The 25,632-nt window shown below is 40.2% G+C and overlaps 1 protein-coding gene across 7 annotated transcripts in view; it reads left to right on the top strand.

Moving 5' to 3' along the window:
- LOC142398773 (receptor-type tyrosine-protein phosphatase mu) overlaps positions 1-25,112 on the top strand; it is a 168,346-nt gene extending 143,234 nt beyond the window's left edge. For 5 of the 7 annotated variants that reach the window (XM_075482936.1, XM_075482941.1, XM_075482940.1 and 2 more), the window contains 12 exons: positions 72-108; positions 7,625-7,722; positions 10,046-10,162; positions 12,202-12,356; positions 13,845-13,980; positions 15,928-16,077; positions 16,474-16,647; positions 17,300-17,431; positions 20,018-20,143; positions 21,613-21,776; positions 22,002-22,137; positions 24,230-25,112. In XM_075482936.1, the coding sequence (XP_075339051.1) occupies positions 72-108; positions 7,625-7,722; positions 10,046-10,162; positions 12,202-12,356; positions 13,845-13,980; positions 15,928-16,077; positions 16,474-16,647; positions 17,300-17,431; positions 20,018-20,143; positions 21,613-21,776; positions 22,002-22,137; positions 24,230-24,283 (1,479 nt within the window). In that variant the 3' untranslated portion in view covers positions 24,284-25,112. The remainder of the gene's footprint in view (positions 1-71; positions 109-7,624; positions 7,723-10,045; positions 10,163-12,201; positions 12,357-13,844; positions 13,981-15,927; positions 16,078-16,473; positions 16,648-17,299; positions 17,432-20,017; positions 20,144-21,612; positions 21,777-22,001; positions 22,138-24,229) is intronic. The other 2 variants (XM_075482937.1, XM_075482938.1) reach the window with 2 other exon arrangements.
- The last annotated feature ends 520 nt before the right edge of the window (positions 25,113-25,632 follow it).

Raw genomic sequence — 25,632 nt, 5'->3', positions numbered from 1 at the left:
GTCCTTTACGAGTAGGAGGAAAGTAAAGTGACTCTCATACTCTCTTCTCCCACTTTTTCTTCTCTTTTCAGGGATACCACAGGCCAAATCACTACATCGCCACTCAGGGTAAGAAAAAAAGTTTCTAAAAATGTCAAAGCTCTTTGGATTTGAATGTGTGGGCGGTGAGAATTTAAAGTTGCCTGTTTGTTTGGCGCAGACAGATGAGTGCGGGTGTTCCCGAATATCTCTCTGAACATCCGCATCATTGTTTACATACGCTGTTGCAAACTGCTCTTTGATGCTCAGTTGGGTGTGTTTGTCTGGGGAATCTGGTACCGCTCAATGCACACACACATACACGCACACACACCTCTGAGCAAGCAGAGCAGCATGCTTCCTCTCTCTATCTCTTCCCCTCCATCGGTGGTTCGGGAGCGATTAATCAGGCAGTCTAGGAGCACGAAGAATAAATAAATGGATTAGTTGACATGTTCAGGCACATTTTGTCACTGTGTTAATCTGGCCGGCAGATTTGCACAGCGTGGAGCACTTACAGTGACCCCAAGGGTTAAATATGATTGATGGTTAATTGTTCTGAATTTTGCATCCAGATGCGCACTCCCACTCAACAGGGCTGCTGCATGCACAGGGATTTTAGGCAAAAAAAAAAAAAAAAAGAAGAAAGTTAGTGGAGAGGAAATAAGAAAGCAGATTTTGCGAAGAGGCCTTGATGGATTCACAGTCTGCTTTGGTGGAGCTGGGAGTTGCATAATTACCTGTTTATTAGGGCATTGCCGCTCTTCCTCAGCGTCTCAATTAAAGCAACCCTCTGTTTGCTCTTACTTCTGAAAGAGATGGCATATCAATTAGGCAGCTGGACCACGCGGTATGTGTGTTTGCCTGTATGCACGGCACCTGGTATGTACCGCCTCGCATTGACCGTCGAGTCAAACACTCAAAACAAAGCCGTCTGTCAAGTGCCGACTCTCTCCTGCGGGCCTTGCTTTCACAAGGTGCTTTAACAGGAGGGCTCGGCTCTGAAAGAATTTCTACTGGATTATTGACTTCTGTAAGTGTTCTGTAATCGTTAAGAGCATTCCGCACTTCATTTAAAAATCTGCACATGGAGATCAGCAGTCAGGAGAATATTCCGAGCAGAAGCCCTCGCTGAGATGAAAAGCTCGAGAAGACAAACATGTTTCCATTCAAGTTAATTAGCCACTGTTTTCTCATTGAGCTTGCATAATCAGTCCTCATTTTCCAAGGCAAGCTCGATAAGACTTTTCACTGTGTAGAGCCATCCACTACGCAAGATTGAAGGTGTGTGTGTGTGTGTGTGTGTGTGTGTGTGTGTGTGTGTGTGTGTGGGGAAACATCTGTATTCTCCAGGAGAGCAGGCCCTTTTTATAATTCATCATCAGCTCCGGCAGACTGACAGGAAGGAAGACTCAGTCTGCTGACACTGAGGCAAAGAGCAGCCAGAGATGATAGGAAAGCCAGACACAGACCTGTCTCCCTCAGTCAGACAAACTGCATACTGTAGCACCTGAAAAGAGCACCTGGGCATTGGCACGCTTGCTGAAAATGAGGAAGTAGTCTCTTCTTTCCCCCAGCAAAGTTTTTCAGTGAGTGACACTTCCACTCCACTGGGACCAGCAGTAGCTCCGAAAAAGTCATGAATCCTGCAATTGTGCTGGATAAGCTAAAAAGCTTTGTCATAAATTGGTGGTAGAGGTGGTTCGGATGTGCTGTATATGGCAGACAGGTGGGATAACATTGTCCTCATTCTCTCACGCTATAAACTACAATGACACTCATTAGTTTGGGGTTTATTGACGAGTCCCTTTGCTCTGTCAAGGTGACAAAGGCAGGTAGAACAGCTGTCACTCCATAAAAGCCTCATCACCCAAGCTCTGCTCCTCATTATTTAGGTCATTCTCTCATCCAAAGCTTTTTTTGCCGCGGCAATGAAAATGAAAATGTCTGTCAGTAATTCACCAATGGCAACTGCAGCTTAAGCTTTCCCAGTTGGCCACCTTGCCTCGGTCCATTTTTATGTTTAAATACTGATCAAACATGAGCTTCTTGCTGGTGGAGACTGTGAATTACTCCGACACGAGGACACAAACAGCTCTGATAAGTCCCTGCATCCTCCCGGTGATGTGGAAAGTGTTCGTGAAGCGGGAAAGGGTTCAATTTCATCAAGCCTTCGCCTCCGGGCCTCTCTGCTCTTCCCTCCCCTCTCACACAAGCAGCAAATGTCACCGGTAGCGCAAAATCTTTATTACTTACAGGTTAACATCTAAAAGCTCAGCAGGGTGGTGTGTGTGTTTGGGGGGAGTAGAAAGAGAGAGAGAGAGAGAGAGAGCAAATCAATGATAAGTGAGTGTACATTATGCCAAAGTCTGCTGCATGTAATATTAATAGGCATGTGGGGCGTGTTTCTCTGTGAGTGTGTATGTGCACATGTTGATCAGGAGTTTTGCGACGTACCTGGCTTAGGGATTTCTGCAGCTGTCACACTCTGTGCTTCTGAGGAGGAGCAGGCCTTGTCCCAAAACACCACATCAGCTGCAGCAGCATTAGCTCTGTGACAGCTGGAAGTGAAGCCCCTGCTGGTGTTCTTCTTCTCTGAAGTGCCTCCTCCAAACTTCTCCAACTTGGCTCCACTCACATTGTACTACAAACACTGCTCTCATCTTACAGTTCAAATCAGTTTATCTGAAGTAACCTGCGACTAAATCTTTGAGCTTTTCCTTAGTGCAGCTTGTTATTATTTAAAAAAATCAATTTTAATGGGGGGGTGTCATTTTTCTTTTGAGTCTGTTTGTTTTCATTTTTATTTTAAAGATGCAAAAAAAATGTCAAAGTAAGATTCAGTATCAAATTCAGCAAAACAAAATCCCTCTGAATCCTCAAAATATTGCTGCAATCTGCAATTTAAAGGAATAGTCCAACAATTTTCTGTAATGTGCATCCTCTCAGTCTTCCTACCAAGTACAAAACTACAGCCAAGTGAAGCTTAGCTTAACCTAGTATAGCATGATGAGGAGCAATAACAAGGGAAAATGGCTATGAAAATGATGGAAAACATGAATGTACTTCTCCAGTTTTGGTTTCTAGATATCAAAGATAAATATGATCTCAGCTCTTCTCACATTGTCACGTAGCATTTCTTGATATATACAAGGTAGCACAAGAATCACTGGTTTTGAATGTGTGACCAGTGTTTTCTCACTTGCTTTCCTCTTGGACCCAATAGGGAGTTCTTTGTGAGAGTGTAGTTTTATGTTGTTTTTTTTGTTTTTTTAATTCTCACTCGCTGTTGAAATCACCATCTGGCATAAAGTACATCTTTCAAAAACCCTGCCCGTTCTTCACATGCATCATCGTGTTTTCAGGTAGAAGTTGTTCTAATAGCTCTTTCATCAGAGAAATGTTGAAAGTATACTTATCCATTGCCTTATCCAAGAACAATACATGGCAAAGCGCGACTTTGATGACTGCACAGGTTCATTCTAAATTTCTAGATCTGAAGACCATCGCTTAAAAATAACACCAGTCACATCACAGCTTATACTGTAAATTGAAACCAAACTAAGACATGCGAAGACAATTGCAACCCTTAATCAGACTAGCATTTATTTTAATTCCTTGCCTCGCTGTATAAAACTTCAAAATCACTTATAGTTAAACTACCTAAATGTGATGGGTCCTGAATAAAAACCCACATCCTCATGAATACTCTCTCCAATTCTATCTCAGCATTATCTTACTTCTGCTTTACTCCTGATGGACAAAAGTCAATATTTAAATGACCACAAGTACTGTAGAGGCTCGTCAGGAAACCAAAGTTGTTTCAGCATTTACATTTACAATTAGCCCCTCTAAAACCTTCCTCATTCTTAACTAAATAACTAAAGCTCTGATGTTTACTGGAGAAGCCCTTTGGATTAGAGAGGAAATGTCTTTAGGAACCAAACCAAAACAAACAAAAAAAAAAAGTTTATTTGCTCTATAATTGGGATTCCCTCTTCGGATTACTATAACATGTTCTCCAGCCATTTTCTCCCAACTCTCTTTACCTTACCCTTTTACCGAGATGTATGTATCGTAAAATCTCAGAAACAAACCATAGTGAAACACATGACATGTTGCAGGAGATGATACAACTTTATGGTTTTAAACTTCTAGAAGCTTGTGCTTTTCTATAGGGAAAAAAAACTTAATACGAGAGTGAGAAATGTTCAGCTTTCCTTCAAAGGATCATTTTAGTTCATTTTAAAACACCTGTATGAAAGACATCTCATACAGGTGAAAGAGATCTCATTCTTCTTATAAACCTTCACATCTAGTGCCATACTCACTTCCTCATGAGTGCCATCAAGTTCACTTCTGCCCACCAACATTTCCATATCAATTCTCTGTCTCTGCATGCATAAAGAAACATAAATTGGCTGGCTGGAGCTTGGCAGTAGCCTCCCATTGGTTGATTTATAATATAATGCCAAGTGTTATTGTGTTACTGAAGTCCTACACACCAGCTGTCCTGCTTCTCAGTCTCCTCTTCTCAAACTTCTCAACAGTGTGTATCCTCTCTCAGGGACAAGTGTAGGAGGAAGCAGAGTGGGTGGCTCAATCAGGTTGGGTAGTTATCCGAGAGACTAGAAGTGATTGGATTGGCAACTGAGGTCCTACAGTTAAAAACAAGGCATGCTACCACATGCAAAGCAGAAGGACTGAGCAAATACAAATGGAAGTGACTGAATAGATTTGTTCCAAATTTTTTTTGTTAGATATCCATTTGGTGTGTGAAAGAAAATCAGGAGTTAATTTCTTGAATTTTCAAAAAATACAATTCTTTGCTAAATGTTCTTGTTTTCCCAACGGTGAGGTATGCCTGGGCTGCCAGCGGAGACATGATAGTGGAAAGTATAGTTGGATTTGAATCACTTGCTAAAAATCTTTCATTTCTTGCACATTTCTTTAGTGTTTTTTAGAAACAATTCAACTTGACAATTTTGGATCTGTTCAGCACAGGAAGCAGATCAAACGTGGCTCGATCAGTCAAGTGAGGGAAATGGTGATGGCACTTTTGCTGATGTCCTATCGGAATTCAATTTGTGTCAAAAGATACGGTATAAGCAAATTAGAATCTCACACAGCAAAAGAAAAAGGATACAGAAAAGCATGCAAGAACCTCAGCTGGTGTCTAACATCAATTGTATATAAAAGATGTACATATATAGCAACCGTGACATCACCCACTGGTTTGTGGTATTCAGAACCTTTGTGTTTTGCTTTAGCTTCTGTGTCTCAGATCACCTCCAATGCACCATACTAATGGGTCAGACATCGCTCATTTTAAGCAAAGCTAACCGCTTAGATGTGAAATCACAAGTGAACGCTGCAGATATTAAATCTTTCTGTCACGTTCCAGTTTTGGAGCAAGTTGCAGAAGTTAATGAGTGAAGTTACTTGACACTAGAAGAATCTGAATTATAGTATTAGTCCAATCAAAACTAGACTTTGAAATGCGTGTAAACATCTTAGTCCGACCGAAATCGAGCCTCTCAAAACTGGACTAACAAAAACCCAGATAATGCAGTTGGGGTTCAAATCCCTCCTGAGTGTATGTGCTCAGCTTAACCAAAAGGGGCCTGGGTGCTTAGCACATGCTTCAAACTTCCAGCTTTTTGCATTTTTCTGTAAAAACAGTCGAGCATAATTGTTCATTCAGACCAAATCTCCCTTCAGCTGCTCCCATTCTCATATTTTTCTGTTTCTATTATCAGTTGACTAAACCCATCATTGCAGTAGGCCTATTTATAACGTCTCAGTGTGGAGTGGTATCACCTTATATCCTCAAACCCAGTACGTTGTGGAAATATAATTATCAACCTGCCCGAAAAATCAATTTTTCAGCGCCATGATGTGAGCTGTTTTTTTTTTCTTCACAATCATCTGTGAAGATTGACTTGCATTTTAAAACGGCCTCAGGTGGCCATTTAAAGAAGTGCATTTTATGGTTGTTCAGTGTTTGCCTTCATTTTTCCCCTGAAGTTGCTACTTAGTGGCAACCGCACTTGATATTTAATGTAAAAGAAAAAGAAAACACAAGAGACTACAAAAAATTCGAGGACATTAAGTATTTTGTACATAAACCGTAACTTTTATTTTTTTACCAACAACAATTCGATCTGGAGTCACTGCCAGACCAAGGATTAGTCAAACAAACCAACATATTGTCACTGCTTCCAGGTTTTACGCTAAGCTAATCAACGTTTCTTTTAATTACAGGGTGGTGGTTTTATCCTTTGCCCCCCAACCCTGAACTCTTACACGCTGTAAATGTTGTGTTTGTGGGTTTTATTTTATTTTCATCTCCCAAAGGCCTAACTTAGTACTAAGCTTGTTTTTCAACTGTCACCTGACTTATAAAGGGTAAAAAAATACATATTTTTAGAGTCATGAATGCCAAGTAAAAACTTGAAGCATGACTTGAATTTTAACTGGTTTCAAGGGACGAAAGGTTCATAGATTTTCTTACTTCATAAATGAGAAATAAAACACTAACAGTTTGTGTATATGTCGATGTCTCTGTGTGTGCCAGCATAATTCGTTATGTCTCTAGGTAATTTGGGCCTGCACGGGAGAATGCACTGTCGTGAAGATTTGCATTTACTAATTAATTTGTCAGAAGTAATTTTTTTTTCCACATGGTGTCTGATTAAAACTAACCAGATTAATAATTAATTTCAACCCACAATTATTGCTCAGTGAAGTTTTAAATATTGGAGACATTGAATGGCCCTCTGCTCATTTATTTTGATCTTCACCAGACGCGTTTGGGTCCGGTTCGGTGGAAAGGTTGGTGCTGAGCAGATGAGATGTGGTGGTAATTATTCTAAACTTTGCCATGCACACACATGTGCACACACAGAGCCAGTCATCTTTAAATGAGTCATTTCTTTTTCCTCTCTTGTCCTCTTATATTTTTAAGCTCGGTGCTGTAATCACATGCAATGACTTTGTCGAAGGAAGCGGTGAAAATAAATCAGACCTAATGTGCCGTCAATGCTTCATCCAGGAATCACAAATCGTGGGGAAAGTGTTCAGTGAACTGCCTTGTTGCTGTAGGACAATAACATGTCCAAATACCTTGTGTTATGTGTAAAAGTAACTTAAAAGAAGCTTTTTTTGACGTAATTTTACATAAAACAAAATGTAAAGGTAAAGTAGATGAGCTGTTGAATGTTTCATTGACTGAAGAGCTTTAAAGAAATACAACAACTCTTGATATACTCTCATAGGTAAACGAATACGCAACTGTGGGGATTCCCATGCTCACATACAGTATATCTTTGTGTCTTTGTGCCTGGAACTGTTATTCCTCACACAGGATGGGCCCTCTCAATTAAAGATCTGATGCACTGTTGCTGATAATATTGGGCTTCCATTTCCGTGGCCCACTGAGGTTCCTTTTTCTCTTTGATTATGACCGTTCCTCTGTTCACAACCTCAGCTTAAATAGAAATGGAAAACAAACTGACCAAAACCAGGCTGACCTGATAGGTAGATTTTGGAGGGTGGGTGTAAATTTAGCTAAGCTGAATCCCTTCTCTCTCTCTCTCTTTCTAAGGTCCCATGCAGGAGACGGTGTTCGACTTCTGGAGGATGGTCTGGCAGGAGAACACTGCAGCTATTGTCATGGTGACCAACCTGGTAGAAGTCGGCAGGGTGGGTATTAATTACAATCGTTCAAACCACAGATCTCAAATAAGATTACCTTAGTCCCAGTCGACTGACAGCTTTATTGTATCTCTAAGAAATCCGAACCGTTTTTTTTTTTGTTTGTTTTTCATTGCCTTTGAACATCATTGCCCAGATGTTTGTGTTTGTGCGCGTGTGTACGTGTGCACGTGTGTGTGCGTGTGTGGTGTGCGTGCTGACTTAGTGACGCATGGGACTCATGTGCCACCAGCTCTTTTTTTCCATCTATATGAGAAGTGAACAGAAACTGATTGATGGCCTTCATTACAAGAGAGGCATCCAGGCGACTGACTACTGTTTCATCTGAGTGGCTCTATAACAGAAGATTAGACTCTGCTGAAGCTGCCAGCTCCTCCCAGGTTCCTCGTAGGCACCTCGGAGCCGAAACAGCTCGTAACGTTGTCCCCGACTGCCATTGAGTCGCACGGATAGTTAATGATGTTCAAACAAATGGCAGAGCCCTGGCGTTTTTTGATCACTACAACATGTGAACCTACCTAGAACCTTGGCTTCTAATTTGCTCCACTTAACTCAGACTGTCGTTCCTCCTGGTTGGGTTATAATCAAGAGAAAATGAAGGTCTTAACGTACAGTGTAATGCTTTGACTGCCAGGGGATTTTCTCTTTGAATTTTAGAAGCATTTGCGCTGAAAGCCCCTTAAACACAGGCACACCTTGATTTTGCTGATGTTCATTTTTGGTGGGGCTTAAATGTACCAGAGCTGATAATGATTCATGGGCCCATCTCTAGGTACCTCATTAAGTCTTTCTTCTACAGTAGCTGAGCCCAGCCCATCCCACCCCACACCTTCTCCACACCTGCTTAGCTGCTGTGGCGTCCTCTACGGGCCCCGGCCCCCAAACCGTCTGTTATATGATCCTTGTCCAATGGCGGGTGGTAGGCGCAGTTGGTCACAGAGACGGTGGCACCACAGAGGGCCCCATAAAATCACTCCGCCATATCACAGTGGGCCATCTGCTCGGCACAGTTGCTGATGAACTCTGGGAAATCCTGGCACGCACACAGACAAGCGCACACAGCTTCTGTCCCGCTGGTTTCACACACAGGGGCGGCACTCGGCGCACTTTGATGTATGAGAGATTTGATTTTGGAAGTTAGCGTGCTGATGTGTGTGTGTGATGGGGTGATGCTCCATGTGCTTCTTTTCCATACACTGTATCCATATGAGGGAATGAGTTCAAGAGCTGTGTACTCACAGTCACACATGCCCGTAAGAGTGCCCCCACAAAAGAACATCTGTGTCTATGCTGGCGTATTCTAGCCCAAAGGCTAATTCCCTCCAAACCAGGCGTCTGATTCAGAGTGATCTAATAAGGTAATGGCTTCTGCCTAATTCAATCCAGCTGGAAGCGGACGGTGGATTTGTGATTGTCATCGGGGATTAGTCATCAGGGGTGTCAGAGAGAGGGACCTGAAAGTCCCCTTCTGTCTGTGTCACTCCACAAACCAAAATCTCATTTCATTCGTAATCAGCACATAGATGCCAGAAACGAAAATTGAATTTACTTGTGGCTGATGTTGCATTTATCCCTCATCAAAAATTATCATTCTCTGATATACCTCCGCGATCTCAATCTCTATTACCAGCCATACTCCCCTAATATCAACAGTTTAATTGAACGAGGGGTGGGGGGGACGGGTAATTTTGCACTCTTATAACACAAGTAATATTTCCAGTGAGGTGTTTTAGATTTCTGTTGGGAAATCTGTTTTAAGCAGCTGAGGGTTTATTATTTCATATCATTACTGGATTGTCATTATATCTTTCTCATTCAGTTGTAGCCCACAATTTATTTCTCTGTTTTGTCCTATTTCTCAACTCCATTTCTCAATTTTAAGGTGGAGAAATCTTACACTGTCTCTGCGTCTGCTCTGTACTTCTCCAGCTTTGTACACAGTCCACCTTTAGATTCATTTTCACATTATCGACGTGAGAATGAAAAAGCAATAATGTGCGAATGAACTCCCCATCAATACGTAAGATACCCATTTACAGCAGATCCTTGACCGGGAGCCGAAACTAATATGAAGCAAATCCCATTTCGATTTGAGAGAAACGCTTCAGAAACTGAAATATCAGGTGGCAAATTGGAGTTAATGTTATGTGACAATTATATTTACTGGGGGAAAAAAGTGATGGCCCAGCATCTTTCAAGAATTCCAAATTAAATGTGTGCCGTGGATTAAAGACATGGGAATGTAAATGATTGGCAGCATATATTCGCATTTTCAGAGGTGGTGTAAAACATTTGGTTTTCTCTTTCTCAGGTGAAGTGCTGCAAGTACTGGCCTGATGACACAGAGATCTACAGAGACATCAAGGTGACACTGATAGAGACCGAGCTGCTGTCAGAGTATGTCATCAGGACCTTCGCTGTGGAGAAGGTACTCTTTTTAACCTTTATAGTTCTTTCTCCTCTTACAGACCAGAAACTCTGTCTTTTCAGTTTGAGCTTTCTTCGTGCCACTGAGCAGTTCAGCAGAAGAAGTTGCTTCTGGTTGGTTTTGAGCGAGTTGAGAGTGGTTCTGTTTTGGAGGACTTGTTTTCTTTACAGCAGCTAATTTTCTTAAAAAGGGTTTAATTTATTACTTTTTATTTAACGGATAGTCAAAGCCATAGAAATACAAAGTGCTGAGTTTTTCCTTTTCATTTTAGTTAGTGCTGTTAAAGCTAACACATATTAATATGTGCACACAATCTCACTGTATTGTCTTAAAAAAATATCACCAATAACACAAATAATTGTGTCATTAGAAATGTGATCAGCTTTTCCTTTTTACGATGGCTGGAAACATGCCATTACCTTTTTTTGCTGGACACAGTACAAACAAGTTGAATAAATCGCTCTTTACTCTCAGTCAAGAGATTATTTGGTACTAGATCAGAGGATTTAAAAGTTCCCATCAGGGGGAATCAAAACAGTTTTTACACGAGTTTCAATGAATGAAGGAGAGGACTTATTTTGTTAATTATGATCAATAATGTAAATGAGATGTAGCTGAAGAGCTCAGATAAATTCATTCTTGAGGGAAGTTGACTGTTTTTACGAGAGTTAGAAACTAATAAATACCTCAGGACAGACTACTTATGTAATTAGTGTAATCAGGATATGTTAATCAGAAATAATTAGTTATACAGGCTAAATTCATAAGGGTGTTTTAGGATTTAATGAAACTTAATGACATCCATAATTCTATAGGCATTCAAGGATTTTGCAAATCTCAGTGAAAAAGGTGGAGTAATTTTCAGGTAAGGGCTGCTGCCTCTATTTGAGTCATGTCACACATGATGGCTTACCTGATCAATGTCACTGTCTAACAATGTCTTCTTGCAGTTTGTAGCTGATAACTTGTTACCATCTCTGAGATGCTGAACATAGTGTACAACATTTAGACTACAGTTCTTCACCTGGACACTTCGTGGTTATAAATATCTCGACCACCTCTGTTTTGACACATTCCTGAGCTGCATCCAACTTCCTAAAACAGTTCACAACCACATTACCCACAGCTGGTGGAGTAATAGTATATTTTACTGAGTAGTTTTACATTTAAAACATTTTATTTGGAACGATTTTCAATAAATTACCAAATTAATTTGCTATTTAATTGGATTAATCGTGATTATGAGTTTTAAGCCGCACTGAGTGTAAAGCTGTTCTTTGTTGGACCTTGAAAGCTCAAGGTTTTGGACTGATTAGCAGACCGTTAAACATAAAGTCGTGCCACAAAGCAGATTTAAAGGGTAGAAAAACAAGCACTTGGGATTGTTCTGATTTTCTTCTTAACGATTTGGAGGTTTTCTATTTGGATAGAAAGTGAATCAGACCAAATAATCAGAGAAATCAAATCCATTTTCACAGTAACACACGACCCCTGAACATTGGGGCTTCCCAGTGGGCCACCTCTCTAACCATTAAGTCTCCCTTCACGTGGTTAATTAATGTTGAAGAACAAACAGTAATTTGGGTTACAGTCACCCACACATCATCAGAGTATGCTGTGATTTCTTTTTTATTTCTTTTTTTTGTAACCCAGATCTTGAGGCATCCAGAGAATAAACTTGAATTCCAACTCCAAACTGCAGAAAGTGTTGTTTTTTTTTTGTTTTTTTTGTTCTATGTACATCCACAGTGCTCAGATAATAAATGGAGCATGTGGTATAATCCTTTGTCCCTGGCAGGACAAAGGCATGACAGAAAAATGCTAAAGAAATACACTACAGTCACCTTGAAGGTCCTGTTTGTTGTTGGATAATGGAAACCTTGCTCAATTCTCCTTCTACCATGAAGTTTGTGTTTGTTTTCAATTCAACTCTGTATTTGCTTCAGAGTGACCTCTCGCGTTGTCTGTACACGTCTCAGTGCTTCCTTGCCATTTTCTGCCATGCTCTGTGTGTTTAACATGATGACTCTATTCCTCAGAGAGGGGCTCATGAGATCCGGGAGATTCGACAGTTTCACTTCACGGGCTGGCCAGACCACGGCGTGCCCTATCACGCCACAGGCCTGCTGGGGTTCATTAGGAGAGTCAAGTCCAAGACCCTGACCAATGCTGGGCCCATGGTGGTTCACTGCAGGTTGGTGTGCACTAGAACTGAGTACTCTTATTCCATGACTTTATACACAGTCTGAGAGGAAAACATCTTAAAACCAAGTCCATATAACATTAAATAATTATTTGTTACAGCTATGGAATATAGATAAGAGTTGGAACTCGATACTTCAGACTCCGAGAAGTTATTTAGCTAATGTCCACAATACAAGCAAGCCATAGCCATTCTGAGGGTGTGGATACAACAGACTAAAGGTTGTTGTTGTCAAACCCAGGAAACGGTTCATTTACATAGTTTTGAATTGTGTGCTGATTCTTTTTTTTTTTCTTTTTATCGAAGGACAGAACAAAAACACTTCACCTCGGCCCATCTTAAATGAGTTTGGCCCAAAGAACGAAGCTGGGTTTCAGAATTTGGTTTCTACATGTTTTTTTGTGTGTGAAATTCTGTTCACTGGCAGTGATTTTCAGAAATGTTCCTCAGCCCATGCTGTGACTTACATGATAGAATCATGTTTGTTTTTAATGCTGCCTGAGGGCCTGCAGATCATGGTCATTCAGTATTGGTTTTCAGCCATGTTCCGTGGGCATAGAGAGTTCTCTATATTTTTCACTTAACTTTCCATTAATATTCAATGGTATAGATGATAATCCCCTCAAATTCTTTGCGTGTTTACACTGAGAAATATCATTTTTTTAAATAGTTGAAGAATATCGGCATCACAGAGACGCTGCTTTTATACCCTGTTATGTGTTATGTGTATTTCATTACCTCTGTCTAAACTTTTTTCAGACACGAAATGAGCATGTATTAAAAATAATTTTAGAAACGTTGGCATATTTGTACTCTTTACATTCAAATATAAGGTTAAATTGACTTGTAATTAATCATATTGGAGTAGTTTCTTTGTGTGCCAAAGCTTTAAAATGTGTTCATTGGGACTTACAGTACTGCCACAATATGAACAACTGTGTGCACTGGAAAAAATCAAAGTCTTACCAAGTATATTTGTCTCATTTCTAGTTAAAATATCTCATTACACTTAATATAAGACACAACTGCCTAACAAGTACTATTTCAGCCAGATATAGGGACTTGTTTGAAGACAATACATCTGGAATATCTTGTTAAATGAAAAAGTCTTGAAAACAAATTGTTTTGAGTCGGATTTCATATGAAACAAGCTTCTTTTTTTTACATTTGAAGAGGATTTTAAGCTAATTTCAAGATCACTTTTATCTCAAAAGTCCCAAATATCACATCTTATTTCAAGAAATCTTGACAAGCCGATTTTTACTAGTTCCATTGGCAGATTTTTTTGCTTATTTCAAGCAAAAACGTCTTGTATTTGTTGTTTTTCTTACTTATTTTTAAGTAAGAACACTGGCATTTTTTCCAGTGTGTGATGAAAATCTATTAGATTTTATTTACAATGCCAAATTTACATGTTGTATGTGTCTGATTAAACTCGACTGCACACACAAGACTTCTGATGTGTCTCCTTGACTGCAGTGCTGGAGCCGGTAGAACAGGCTGCTTCATTGTCATCGACATCATGCTGGACATGGCGGAGAGGGAGGGTGTGGTGGACATTTACAACTGTGTGAGGGAGCTGCGCTCGCGGAGGGTCAACATGGTCCAGACTGAGGTATGGTGATTCTGCACTCATAGTCGCCTCAGCCTGTTCACACAGACTCGTCAGTAAAATATGAAAGCAAGGAGGGGGGGTTGCAACTTGACAGGTTGTGGCCATCAATTGTGGATTAAGTAGTATCTGCAAATGATTCTTAGTATAAAACCCACTTCTCTGCTTCTCCAAAACAAATGCTCACCGTTGATAGAGAAGACAGTGCATCTCACTAAATGCGTGTTATTTGAGGACAGCTAAATCATTGCTTGTCATTTATTGGTCATTAAGTCTGTATTCTCAAGTGATCCACGAGAGGTTTGCAACCATTTTGCCAGCGACTGATGATGGCACTTATCTTCTAAAATGCAACATAATTGTTTTAATGATGTCATTCACTTTTAAATACCAGCTCAAGAGTCACATTTTTCAAACAAGAACGTATTTGATTAAGTTACCGAACCATCCAAATATTAATTAACCTCCATCAGATGGCTGTAAAGAATCTACTTTGCTTTGTAAAGCACATTACGTGTTTATGTTTACAGCAGACATGTTTAAAATGGTGAGAGCGAGAGTGTGGATTTTATTGCACACGACCAAGTCAACACTCACGCCATCTTTTTCTATCATAATGACCTTTTCTTACCAGCGACTTTTATTAAAGTGCACACCCAAACTATTTCTCAGTGTGGCAAACATAAGTGCTTGGCAATACATGCTGTAATAAAAGGGTTTAGAAGCTCATAACAGAGAGGATTCAGCTCATATTGCCGGCTGCAAACATTCCTGGCTCATCTTCCAGCTTTATTCCAGTGTGGACAACCAAAGGATTTTCCTGAACACCGGCCATCTGGAGGTGTCCATAGTGTCGTTGAATGCATCATTTCCCCATAATTCCCTTTAAATCACAAGCGTCATTGGACTTAATGGGCAAATGTTTCATAGCTGACGTTTGGAATTGGGATTTGAGCAACTGGAGACCAAATGTTGAGTCATTCTCCTAAAGTTCAGTGACCTTCAAAGTGCGTGTAAGCATGTATTTTCCCTCGCAGGTGTTCAAGCTCTTTGGCACAGCTCCTCAGCCTGCGGCCAGAAACCAGCTCTCAAACATGCTTAATTTCACCACTGAAATGAAATGCCTTGTTATTTATATTTTATGAGCTAAGATGAGATCCATCAGCCTGTAGATACAAGGCCAGCTGCCCTACTGAACCAGCACAGGACACTCAAACTCTCAGGTCAACAGTTCACACTCTGTACGAGACAAATAACAAATGGCAACACATGTTTCTTATTCAATCTGTAAATCAGTGACCCCTGTGGATGTGTGCGGATTTTGGTGCAAAGTGACAAGAAAGTGTCAGCTGAAAATGTCACTTCAGAATAGATTTGCATCAAGCTTCAAGCTGTGTCACCATCTCCACCGCTTGACTGAGTGACTTGAGGAGGAGGAGGAAATGTGCTGTGATTTCCCGCTTCGACCTGCATGACATTAAGTACAGTGAGAGTTGTTTCTGTCGTTGAGACGTCAGCCTTGTTCATGCGTTGATTGTGGCTTAACCGACGAAATCAGAACCATGTATGAACCATGCGGTTGGGGGAATAAAATTGGGAAAGGTCAAGTAATTTCAGAAAATACTCTCTACTTGGCTAAAAAATATTTTTAAAATGTCAATGTTCAGAATTCTGAAAGAGAATTGAATCAGACCTATTGCAAAAAAATGCTAAAATATGTAATTTAACCTTTGAACATAGACAATGACAAATATTAGTCATAAAAAACCCCAAAGGGGAGAGCAAAATACACGGTAAAGTCATGGAAAGGTCATTGAATTCTGCTAGCAAAAGTAGCAGAGGAACCCTGGCATGTGGGGGGGGGGAAGCCTTATATTTGTGTTTTCAGCAGATCTCTTTAGAGGTCTAAGATGTCTGACAGATCCGCAATGAGGATGCTGTTTCTTTCAGGAGCAGTATGTATTCATCCATGACGCAATCTTGGAAGCATGTCTTTGTGGGGACACCACCATCCCTGCCAGCCAGCTCCGCTCCGTCTACTACGACATGAACCGCCTGGACCCACAGACCAACTCCAGCCCCATTAAGGAGGAATTTAGGGTGAGGAGTTGTCTAACCCTAATAAAATATGCAAACAGTGTGTGCAAAGGCCTAACAAAGCATGATCTCAAATGCAGGATAAGTTTAAACCAACAGTAGACATGTTGTGTCTTAATGAATGGCACAGCTCCCCTCTGGGCCAATCAGCAGTAAATATATTCCCTTGCATTAATCTTTAAGAGTAGAAGCTCTTCTTGGACCAATCAGTGTATGAGATTCATCACTCCCCTAAGTTTCATCACAGTCACATCAGGGAAGTCAGACTGATCGCTAATGTAACTGATTAAAGAATTGCATTGTTAATTACCATAGTGGGAGATAATTAGCACGCTCAGAACCCAAGTGCCTAACTTCCAGTGTTGGAACGACAGCGTGTAATCTGCTTCAATCTGACAGACGCTGAACATGGTGACTCCCACGCTGAGGGTGGAGGACTGCAGCATCGCCTTACTGCCTCGGAACCACGAGAAGAACCGGTGCATGGACGTTCTGCCTCCGGACCGCTGCCTCCCCTTTCTGATCACCATCGACGGAGAGAGTTCCAATTACATCAACGCTGCCCTCATGGATGTAAGATTCCGATGTTACACATGTTAAGTGTTTGTGCTGGAATTCCACCTCAGCGTGGCAGAGACCTTTGCTAATTGCGTCACTGTGAATATAAAGTGGTAAATTGACATAGAGTCACAAGGCAGGAAATTCCACCTCTCTCTGTGTGTGAACTGAAACTTTCCCACATGTTGCTTTTCCTGTCAATTGCTAATTGTTGGGGTAAAAGCAGGCATTTTGTATTTGTCAGGTAATAGTAAAACTTAGTCTACTGGGGCGAATATGAGTGGTGTCGTTGGTATTTCAGCCTCTTTTACAGTACGATACAGACCTCTTTTCATGTGACTGCCTGTGAAACGTTGCAATTTCTTTAACTACGGCCTTTGCTGCTACTCATACGCAAAAAAAGATGATATTATGCCAATAAGCCCCAGAAATGTCAGATGTTAAAGATTTACATTTTTTAAGAGCACATTTTTTATTCTGAATGTCAGCGTGCTAATCTGAGTGCTTAAGCGAATGGAAGTTCTTTTAACATGGTTATAACTTTATTCTGGCTAAATTGGTACAGTTACCAACTATATATATATTTAATATGTAACCACCATTCAAAAAAAAAATGTCTTCCTTCTTTTTTCCTTCCTTTTCTTCTTCTATTCTCTACCTCCTCCAGAGTTACAAACAGCCCTCTGCATTCATTGTGACCCAGCATCCATTACCAAACACAGTGAAGGACTTTTGGAGATTGGTACTGGACTACCACTGCACATCCATAGTGATGCTCAATGATGTGGACCCAGCCCAGGTAAACCCGACCTGATATATGTTCTCAAACGCAAACAGCACACACAGTCATCCTCAAGAGATATTGCAAGAAGTCTGTGTACAAGTAGATAACAAAGGAAGCAATTTTGTTCATGAGAAGTGTGTATAAAAACATGCATGGATGTGTATGTGTTTGGAACACTATGTGTATATTTGAAATGAAGGGGATGCTACAGAGAGGAAGCCATGAAAGTGGAGACAGGCCTATGGAAGAGGCTCTCCAGATTTCTCAGCCTGAGGCTCTGTCATAACACCCCGGGATCAAAGCTTGAAGCCCGGCTGCTCCCCCCACCCAAATCCCCCTTCCCTAGGTGACGACTGACTGGCTGGATAGAAAAGGTCTTTCATTCAATATTCTCAGTGTAGCCAGCCCGTCAGCCAGCCAAGAAAGCAGCACAGGTGGGAATGGAAGAGGGGCAAAGGGGGGTGTAGGAAGTTGGAGGTTTACCATCTTTTCCATTCACATCTTTTGTTTTTGCATCTGTTGAATTTGTCAAGTTTCAACAGGCTCACAAAGGAAGCTGGAAAGTGGTGCTTAAGCAGCCACATAGACTGCACGCACATCTGTAGTTTTGTGTGTTAGAGGAAGAAGTGCCTGTCCATTTGTATTAAGGTTTTCAGGCATGATATTTGCATTCTTCTGAAGGAAGTGGTTTTCTTTCGTTTTTTTGTTTGCTTATGACTGGGACTAGACCAGGAATATCTGTCCATGTAGAATGTGTCCATCTGTGTGTACATTTGCCATTGTCTGATTTGGAGCTGTGAGTGTGACGGTGAGCTCCACAGGTGTATGTTCTTAACTGGGCTTACTCACCTGAGAAGCAGAAATAGGGTAGATTTCACCGCTCTTTTGAAGCTGTCCCCATGGGGATTTTGTCTTTGTACTCTTTCAACTCTGTTGTCAAAGCAGTCAGTAATGTTATCAGCAACTGCTTCTTGATGCTTTTGATTAGCTACAGTTAATAATTATTCCTGTTTTACATCGATATATTGAGTGTATTTTGATTAATTGGCCAACGGTATGTGCAACCCTTATTCTAAAACAAGTTGGCGAGCTGTGAAAAAAAACAGTAAAAACAGAATGCAATTATTTGCTAATCTTATAAATCAATGTTTTAACCACAATAGGACATAGAAAATATATAAAATTCAAAAAAGTGAGAGGTTTTATTATTTTGTGGAAAATATTAGCTCTTCCCAAATATGATGGCAGCAAAATAAAATAATAAAAAATTGGAACACAGACAACAAAAGGCTGGAAAAAAAGGAGGTGCTACTAAAAGTAATGAATGAATGCCCAAAGCAGCTGAACTTCTTTTTGGTTGGGGAGGATGTTTTTCTTTATTTGGATGAGAGGTGAAACGTTTTTTCAAGAAGCTAAAAAAGTCCTGTTGCCCTTTCTTTAAGCCCGCATTACCTGAGAGTCTACACAAATATGATGAATGAAACGTTGAAGTGTCCTGCTTCTGACCAGAATCTTAAGTTAACACCTGTCTGGGGCAAAATGTCGGTAAATTTTGTGTTTGTCAGATAAATAGTTGGGGTCATCGAGCAGGTGAAGTAATCGAAATTAGAGCGCAAATCAGAGCAGCTTACGGCTATTTGGAACTTTCTACTCTACAGTGTCTATCAATGTTTTTTGGCGCAGGAAAATTTGAAGTGCCCCAAAGTAAATTGTTGATGAGGTTTTATTGTAAGAGTTCAGAGTAAAGTTGTCAATCCGATGTTTCCATAATTGTATCTTTCATGAGACGCTACGGATGCTAAGGAGTCTGCATGCTAAACAGCCGAGGGGATTATTTTGACTCTGTTAAGGTGGAATATTATTTTTAAAATAATTCAAATAAAAAAGGCTTTTGCTGGTACATTTCCTCAATTTACCTGCAACTGCCTGATAAAGTAAAACATTACTGTCGATACAAACAACCTAAACATGGAAAGTTTAGTTGCATGATAATACAACAGTATCCTCTGTATTGTTGGTAGTGAATTATGGCTGCCTAAAGAGATTATTTGAGAGTATCTGATTGAATGAATTCGGTGAACTTATCTTTTCTTACTTTTTTCAGCCTGAAAAATAATTAAATAGGCTGCATTTAAGAAACAAAGGAGGTGCATTTTTCTCTGAGAGGAGAAGAATTGGCCAAGGTTTGTGAGACATTTCAGTTTGATTTGATGAACTAAAGGTCATTTGATTAGTAAAAAGCACAGAAAGCTCCCATATTGGAGCACATCTGCGTTTATCCAAGACATATTTCTGCTTGTAGCTGAATGTTCCCAAATGATAAAAGCTGTTCAGATTTGAAAAGAAACTACTTTCACAGTGTTTTTAGCCCTTTCGACACACAAAAGGAGTTCTAATCAGAGCCACTGATTTGTTGTGCGGTTGGGATCTGAAACTAATAAATCATTTTTCATTTTCTTGTGCGTTTTTCTTTGCTTTGTTTGTCTGTGTGTTGGTGTACCTGTATCTGTTTGGGTGCAAATGTGTGTGTGTGTGTGTGTGTGTGTGTGTGTGTGTGTGTGTGTGTGTGTGTGTGTGCGTGCACGTGCCTGTTCTGTTTAGTTGTGTCCACAGTACTGGCCAGAAAACGGAGTCCACCGCCATGGGCCCATCCAGGTGGAGTTCGTCTCTGCTGACTTGGAGGAGGACATCATCAGCAGAATATTTCGGATCTACAATGCAGCTCGGGTAAGCCACACGAGGTTCATGCTTAAAAAGGGATGAAATTTTGTGATCAGGCTGACCTTTAGTATTTCTGCTCCGTTTCCCATTTTTTGTCCAATTTCGAAACTTCTTTGTCTTCCCCGCCGTTTCACAACAGCCAATTTCTCCTGTGAATGCACACCTCACACATCCCACTCATACGCCGGGCTGTCCGCTCAAGCTGTGCAGAGGCAGAGTCAGTCTTTTCTTTAACTACACCTCTGCACCAGTGATTGGACCGAGGTGTGATTGCGGCAAGTTTTTTGGACTGCTCGAGAAATTTTCACCTGTAGTGAAAAAAGGGAGAAATCAGAGTTCCCTATCAATTTATGTGATTCTGAAAAGGGTTTGTTTCTCCAAATCTACAAAAAAAATCCCCCAGATTTTCAAGAGGTATCTAGACAATGCACAAATTGCTTTTCTAAAAAAAACAATGCCCATTTACAGAGATAAGTGGTGGGGCCCCCAAACCATGCAGTAAGAACCTTAGACATTTTAAAGGTATATAAGTCAAAAATGTCAAAAATTTCCTTTCATTTTTAGCTTGTAACCCTTCCACTAAAAATCAATGTCTTTTTCATGACCTGAAGTCTTAGTTCAAAGCTTTTGTGTGCAGCTGATTGGTGAGCAGTTTAAACTATTCTTTTCTAGTCAGATTGTATCCTTTAAATCACTTTAAAGGCACATAATCATAATAATTATGTCATCCAGTTTTCACAGAAAAAAAAATACAGCAAAGGTTGTATTAAAAAAGTCCAACTTAATACCTGTTGGTAAAACATGCGTCCATAGTAACTGTCCTCTTTAATTTTTCTAAGACGCATTTCATTGGTGGGGTTGCATTCTTTTAGAAGAGATGAAGAAAATTTCAAGACCGACAACTTAAGATTTTTACAAAATAAAAATAAAACGCTATCATCATTCCAAAAGTGGCAGCGCCTGTGCTGCTGAAATTTGGGTGTACCAATGTTTTAACTTGGAGTTAAGATACCTCGCAGCACAGAAGGGGATCCGACCCATGCTGGCATCACCTGCAGTCACCTGCGTAAGCTCCTTATCCCGACAGTCTGCCCACGTGTGTCAGCAGTCATTCCTCGTATTAACATGCTGTGACGTCCTCTGGTTGGTAGAGGCAGCGGCATGCTCAGTGCAATGCAGTCTAATCACACATCATCACTGACAAGTATTATTGATCGGCACGTCTGAGCGTCTGTATTGTAGATTGCTTTACTGTCTGTCTCCAGCAGAAGCTGTGCTCATCCATCACTCTGCGATATCTCCACGTTCATCTCCTGAGTGACTCTTAGTGCTCTTTATTCATCTCTATCCAGCCTCAAACGGGCTCAGATCCACTTTGCATTTAAATGTTTAACTGCATCTATGTACCACAGAGATTAACCCTCCCCTCCGTATGTGCGTTAACATTGGATATCCGGTTTGTCTTTGGCCTCCAGCCTCAGGACGGTTACCGGATGGTGCAGCAGTTCCAGTTCCTGGGCTGGCCCATGTACAGAGACACGCCCATGTCCAAACGCTCCTTTCTCAAACTCATACGACAGGTGGACAAGTGGCAGGAGGAGTACGACGGAGGCGAGGGACGCACTGTGGTCCACTGTCTGTAAGTTCCCTGAGTGCAGGAGAAACTTGAGTCAATGCTGGCATTAAAAATGAAACATCTCCACCTACTGAGCGTAAACACTTATTGCAACAAAAGCCCCAAAATTCCTCTGCCTTCTGGCAGCTTTGTTGTTGACACCAGCTCTTCTTGATAAACCAAATATTTATGTAACTTATCTTAAGCTGTTTAGTTCTCACATGCTTTGCTTGTATATCACAACTGCAGGAATGGAGGTGGCCGCAGCGGGACCTTCTGTGCCATCAGCATTGTGTGTGAAATGCTTCAGCACCAGCGCTCTGTGGATGTTTTCCACGCTGTCAAAACACTGAGGAACAACAAACCTAACATGGTGGACCTGTTGGTGAGCAGCACTGCAGCAGATTAACTCTTTTATCAAAAAAAATATATAGATATTCATTTTAATTTCTTAGATCTACTCTCTTTTAGTGCCATTTAGTTTGCCTCAACAATTTTCAAGCATTCACAAAGCAGTAGATTCTGAAATATGCAGACTTTTAGTCCCTGGTTTGGGTCACATTCGCACATTCTTCTACTTCCTGTGCCATGCTTTTATTTTACTCAGACAGGAGGAATGGTCATCAGGATTATGCTCCCTGTGAAAGTCACAGCAAGTTAATTTAAGTTGAATTAAGTCACAGTTATATGTGCAAATTGCACTGATGAAAGTGAAAAAGCCTGTAGGTCCAGATGCAGCCTGTGCCTTCATAAATTTCTCTGACCTCATTCAACTTTTTCTTTCTTCTTTTTTTTAATTTGATTAATCTTAATCTTAATGCTTTCTTTAAAAGATCCAATTTAAATACAATGAGGGGGGGAAAAAAACTTTTTCTTTTGAATTTACCTATTTTTTTCCCTTTTTTCTGAGACTGGTCACATTAGAGTAAAGGCAGTGCTTTACAGCTCTGAATTGTTTTCATTTTATATTTTGAATCTGTTCCCGATGCTGAGAAATAAAGGTTCAGAAAGAAGAATTTTTAATGTTTAGAATTGGAATTTACATCTTCCGACAGTGTTTTAAGAAAAAAAACACCTATTAGAAGTCAGAGCACCTAGTTGTGACATTGCAAGAAGTATTTTTTCAGACAGTGATTGATTAGCTTTTAGAGAGGTTTTTTTTTTTTTTTAAAGGTCTTGGTGGGCTCTTAAATGACCTTGTATCGTACACGTAGAATTTTGGTCCACTTTAAAGGATTCAACTTGACCATGACAAGAAGAAAATTTCGTTTTTGTGCGAGTTAAGGTGGAAATGTATTTCCGGGCTTTGAAGGTTAAGTCACAAATTTAATCATGATCATACAATCTGGAAGTGAAGACGTCACACGGCTCTGGACCAGATTCCAATAAGCTGACTTGTATTCAGGTATTATGTGGAAGTGAAAGGGCAAGCAATGTGTTTTAGCTCTGCTTGCATACTATAAGAATGATAATTGAGTGAATAGTGTGACCGTGATGTACGGTGACAGAGAAAGAAAAAGGGCCCTAAAGTCTTAAAGTATTTAGTAACACTTTTGAGATTTTCAGTGACTTTTAGAATAAAGAACTGTGACATCCATCCATTTACTGTGGATGCTTATGTGTGTTAAGCATCATTGTTGTGGATTTTCATTGAGTAGTTGATGATTGTGGAATTGTTTTTTTCACCCTTGGTGGAGGTTTGCCGTCTCAGGCTACATTCTTCGAGTGCTGTATAGATGCTAAGAGGAGTTTAAAGCTGTTAATGGTTGGAACTGAATACAAAGTATTTTATAATACCCTTTGGAACTACAGACTTCTTATAAAGCTAAGAAATGTGCATGGCCTTTTTTTAAGAGACCTTGGTAAAAGTTTACTTAATGCTGAAAGTTTGAAAGGCTAATACGTTAATCTCTCTTAAAATGTTGAAAAGAATGTTCACCTCCCGCTTTATTTCTTTTTGAGATCGTTTGTGCTTTAGTCACTTGTGACAGAACAGAAATGATGAGAAACTTGTGCATGCAACTGCATGTTGAGATGGAGTCGTTGATATGTACTTCAGGCAGATGAAGTAAACAAAGGCTTCAGGGATGAATTGAATCCGATCCAGAACTGAGTTCATCTTGTGTAATGTTTTTTCTGTAATGGGACTGGATTTCATACAAGCAAAATACACTTGCTACCATAGCTTCACACTTTATTTTGTGGCACGCAGATTGTAGTCATTTTACAATATCCGAATCTACCCAACTCGAGCACTGAATTTCAGGACAATAAAAAAGACCAAAGTCTGAGGGATTACCTCAGAGGGGTCCTTTGTAAAAAGGTAGCTTGAGCACCTTCTTTATTTCAGTCATTATTGCAGTTCTGTTCTACATTACTTTATGTTAAACACACACATCATTGTGTCACAACATGTTGTTCAGTCCTCAAACTTCACATCTGACTAATACTTTTGTGCGTTTCCTCTCGTCTCGTAGGACCAATACAAGTTCTGCTATGAAGTGGCACTAGAGTACTTGAACTCTGGATAATGAGGTGGACCTGCTAAGTTTGGGACATTACAGATGACTGCAGCTCACATGTGCATTTTGCTGAAAGAGTGTGTGTTACCGACCCGACAGGAGCCAGGTACACACATGCAGGGTCCTTTGACCAGCTCTCCTTCTTCTTCTTCTTCTTCTTCATGGTCTTGAAGGGAAAGGCAGCAGAATTGTACAGTGTTAATATCACAGCCTGTTTCTGTCAGTTCTGGCTAAGGAAGTCAGCGGGAGCACAATGAGTTATTTTCTTTTCCTCCTCAGTGGGTCGCCTCCTCTCTGGATCCCTTTTCATCTGTGTTTCTTTCTCTCAGCTGCCTGTAGTCCCGTGGTTGTTGCCTTGATCCTCATTGGACAACGAACATTAAATACTCCAGTTTTCTGTGGAATGCGATATGCTGTACATACTGTAATGTGTCCATTTTACCCTCTGATTTCTGTTTAGCTCAGCTCACTGTTGAGTCTTCAAATGCTGAAAGCCTAAATGTTACTAAATGTCCAGTAAATTTCTGACTTTTCAAAGACTTTTGCTTCATGTTGAGGACAGCTGGCTCAGTCTACATCTGCTTAATTTTTTTTTCCTGTACAGGGATCCAAAGCTTTATTTGCACTTCCATTGAATTCTTGCTGTGCATATTGTACATATTTCTGTAGATTATTTATTCACAGTATGTACTTTTTTTGTGACTCTCAGTAAGTGACAATCATTTGTTCTATAGGTTTGGTTTGTTGATTGTATTGTGTGCTTTTTTTTGGTCATCTTGTATGACGGAGAAAATCCATTGTAAAGAAAAAAAGATATATAAATGTATCTACAATCTAAGCATTGGTTTATGTTTGCGTGCCTCACATGTGAGTGGAGCCAGAGAAGATAACGTAAGGGGGACATCTGCTGGAGAGGAGGGGAACTTGTTCGGGTGCCACAGTATCAGTTTGCTTCAATTTGTTTTTAACATTCGGGTGATAATGAATAGATTTATTTCAGTTTACAGCATGTTGGTCTGATTTTAAATCTTAGTCATTATTTGCAGAGCCTTTCAGATGTTGGAGGGTACAAAGTTATCAATAACGTACCTGAGGCTAAAGTTTTGCCCTAATAGGCAGGTTATTAGAATTATCACGTTAATCATCATTATCGTGTTGCAGGTAAGTCCAAAATAATAAAAGATGAAATTATATTGCGGGAATCTTAATGCAAATAAGTCTTTAATTAAAGTAGGGGACAATAAGATGATGAAACTCTTCTTAAAATCATTCAAAATACTTTTTTTTTATCTTTATTTTACTCTGATTTAAATTATTGAAATAATTTTTTTTAGTTTTTATTATCAATGAATATTTAA

Source organism: Odontesthes bonariensis, chromosome 14 (assembly GCF_027942865.1).
Source record: "Odontesthes bonariensis isolate fOdoBon6 chromosome 14, fOdoBon6.hap1, whole genome shotgun sequence".
Taxonomy (NCBI): domain Eukaryota; kingdom Metazoa; phylum Chordata; class Actinopteri; order Atheriniformes; family Atherinopsidae; genus Odontesthes; species Odontesthes bonariensis.
This window is presented reverse-complemented; position numbering and strand designations above follow the sequence as displayed.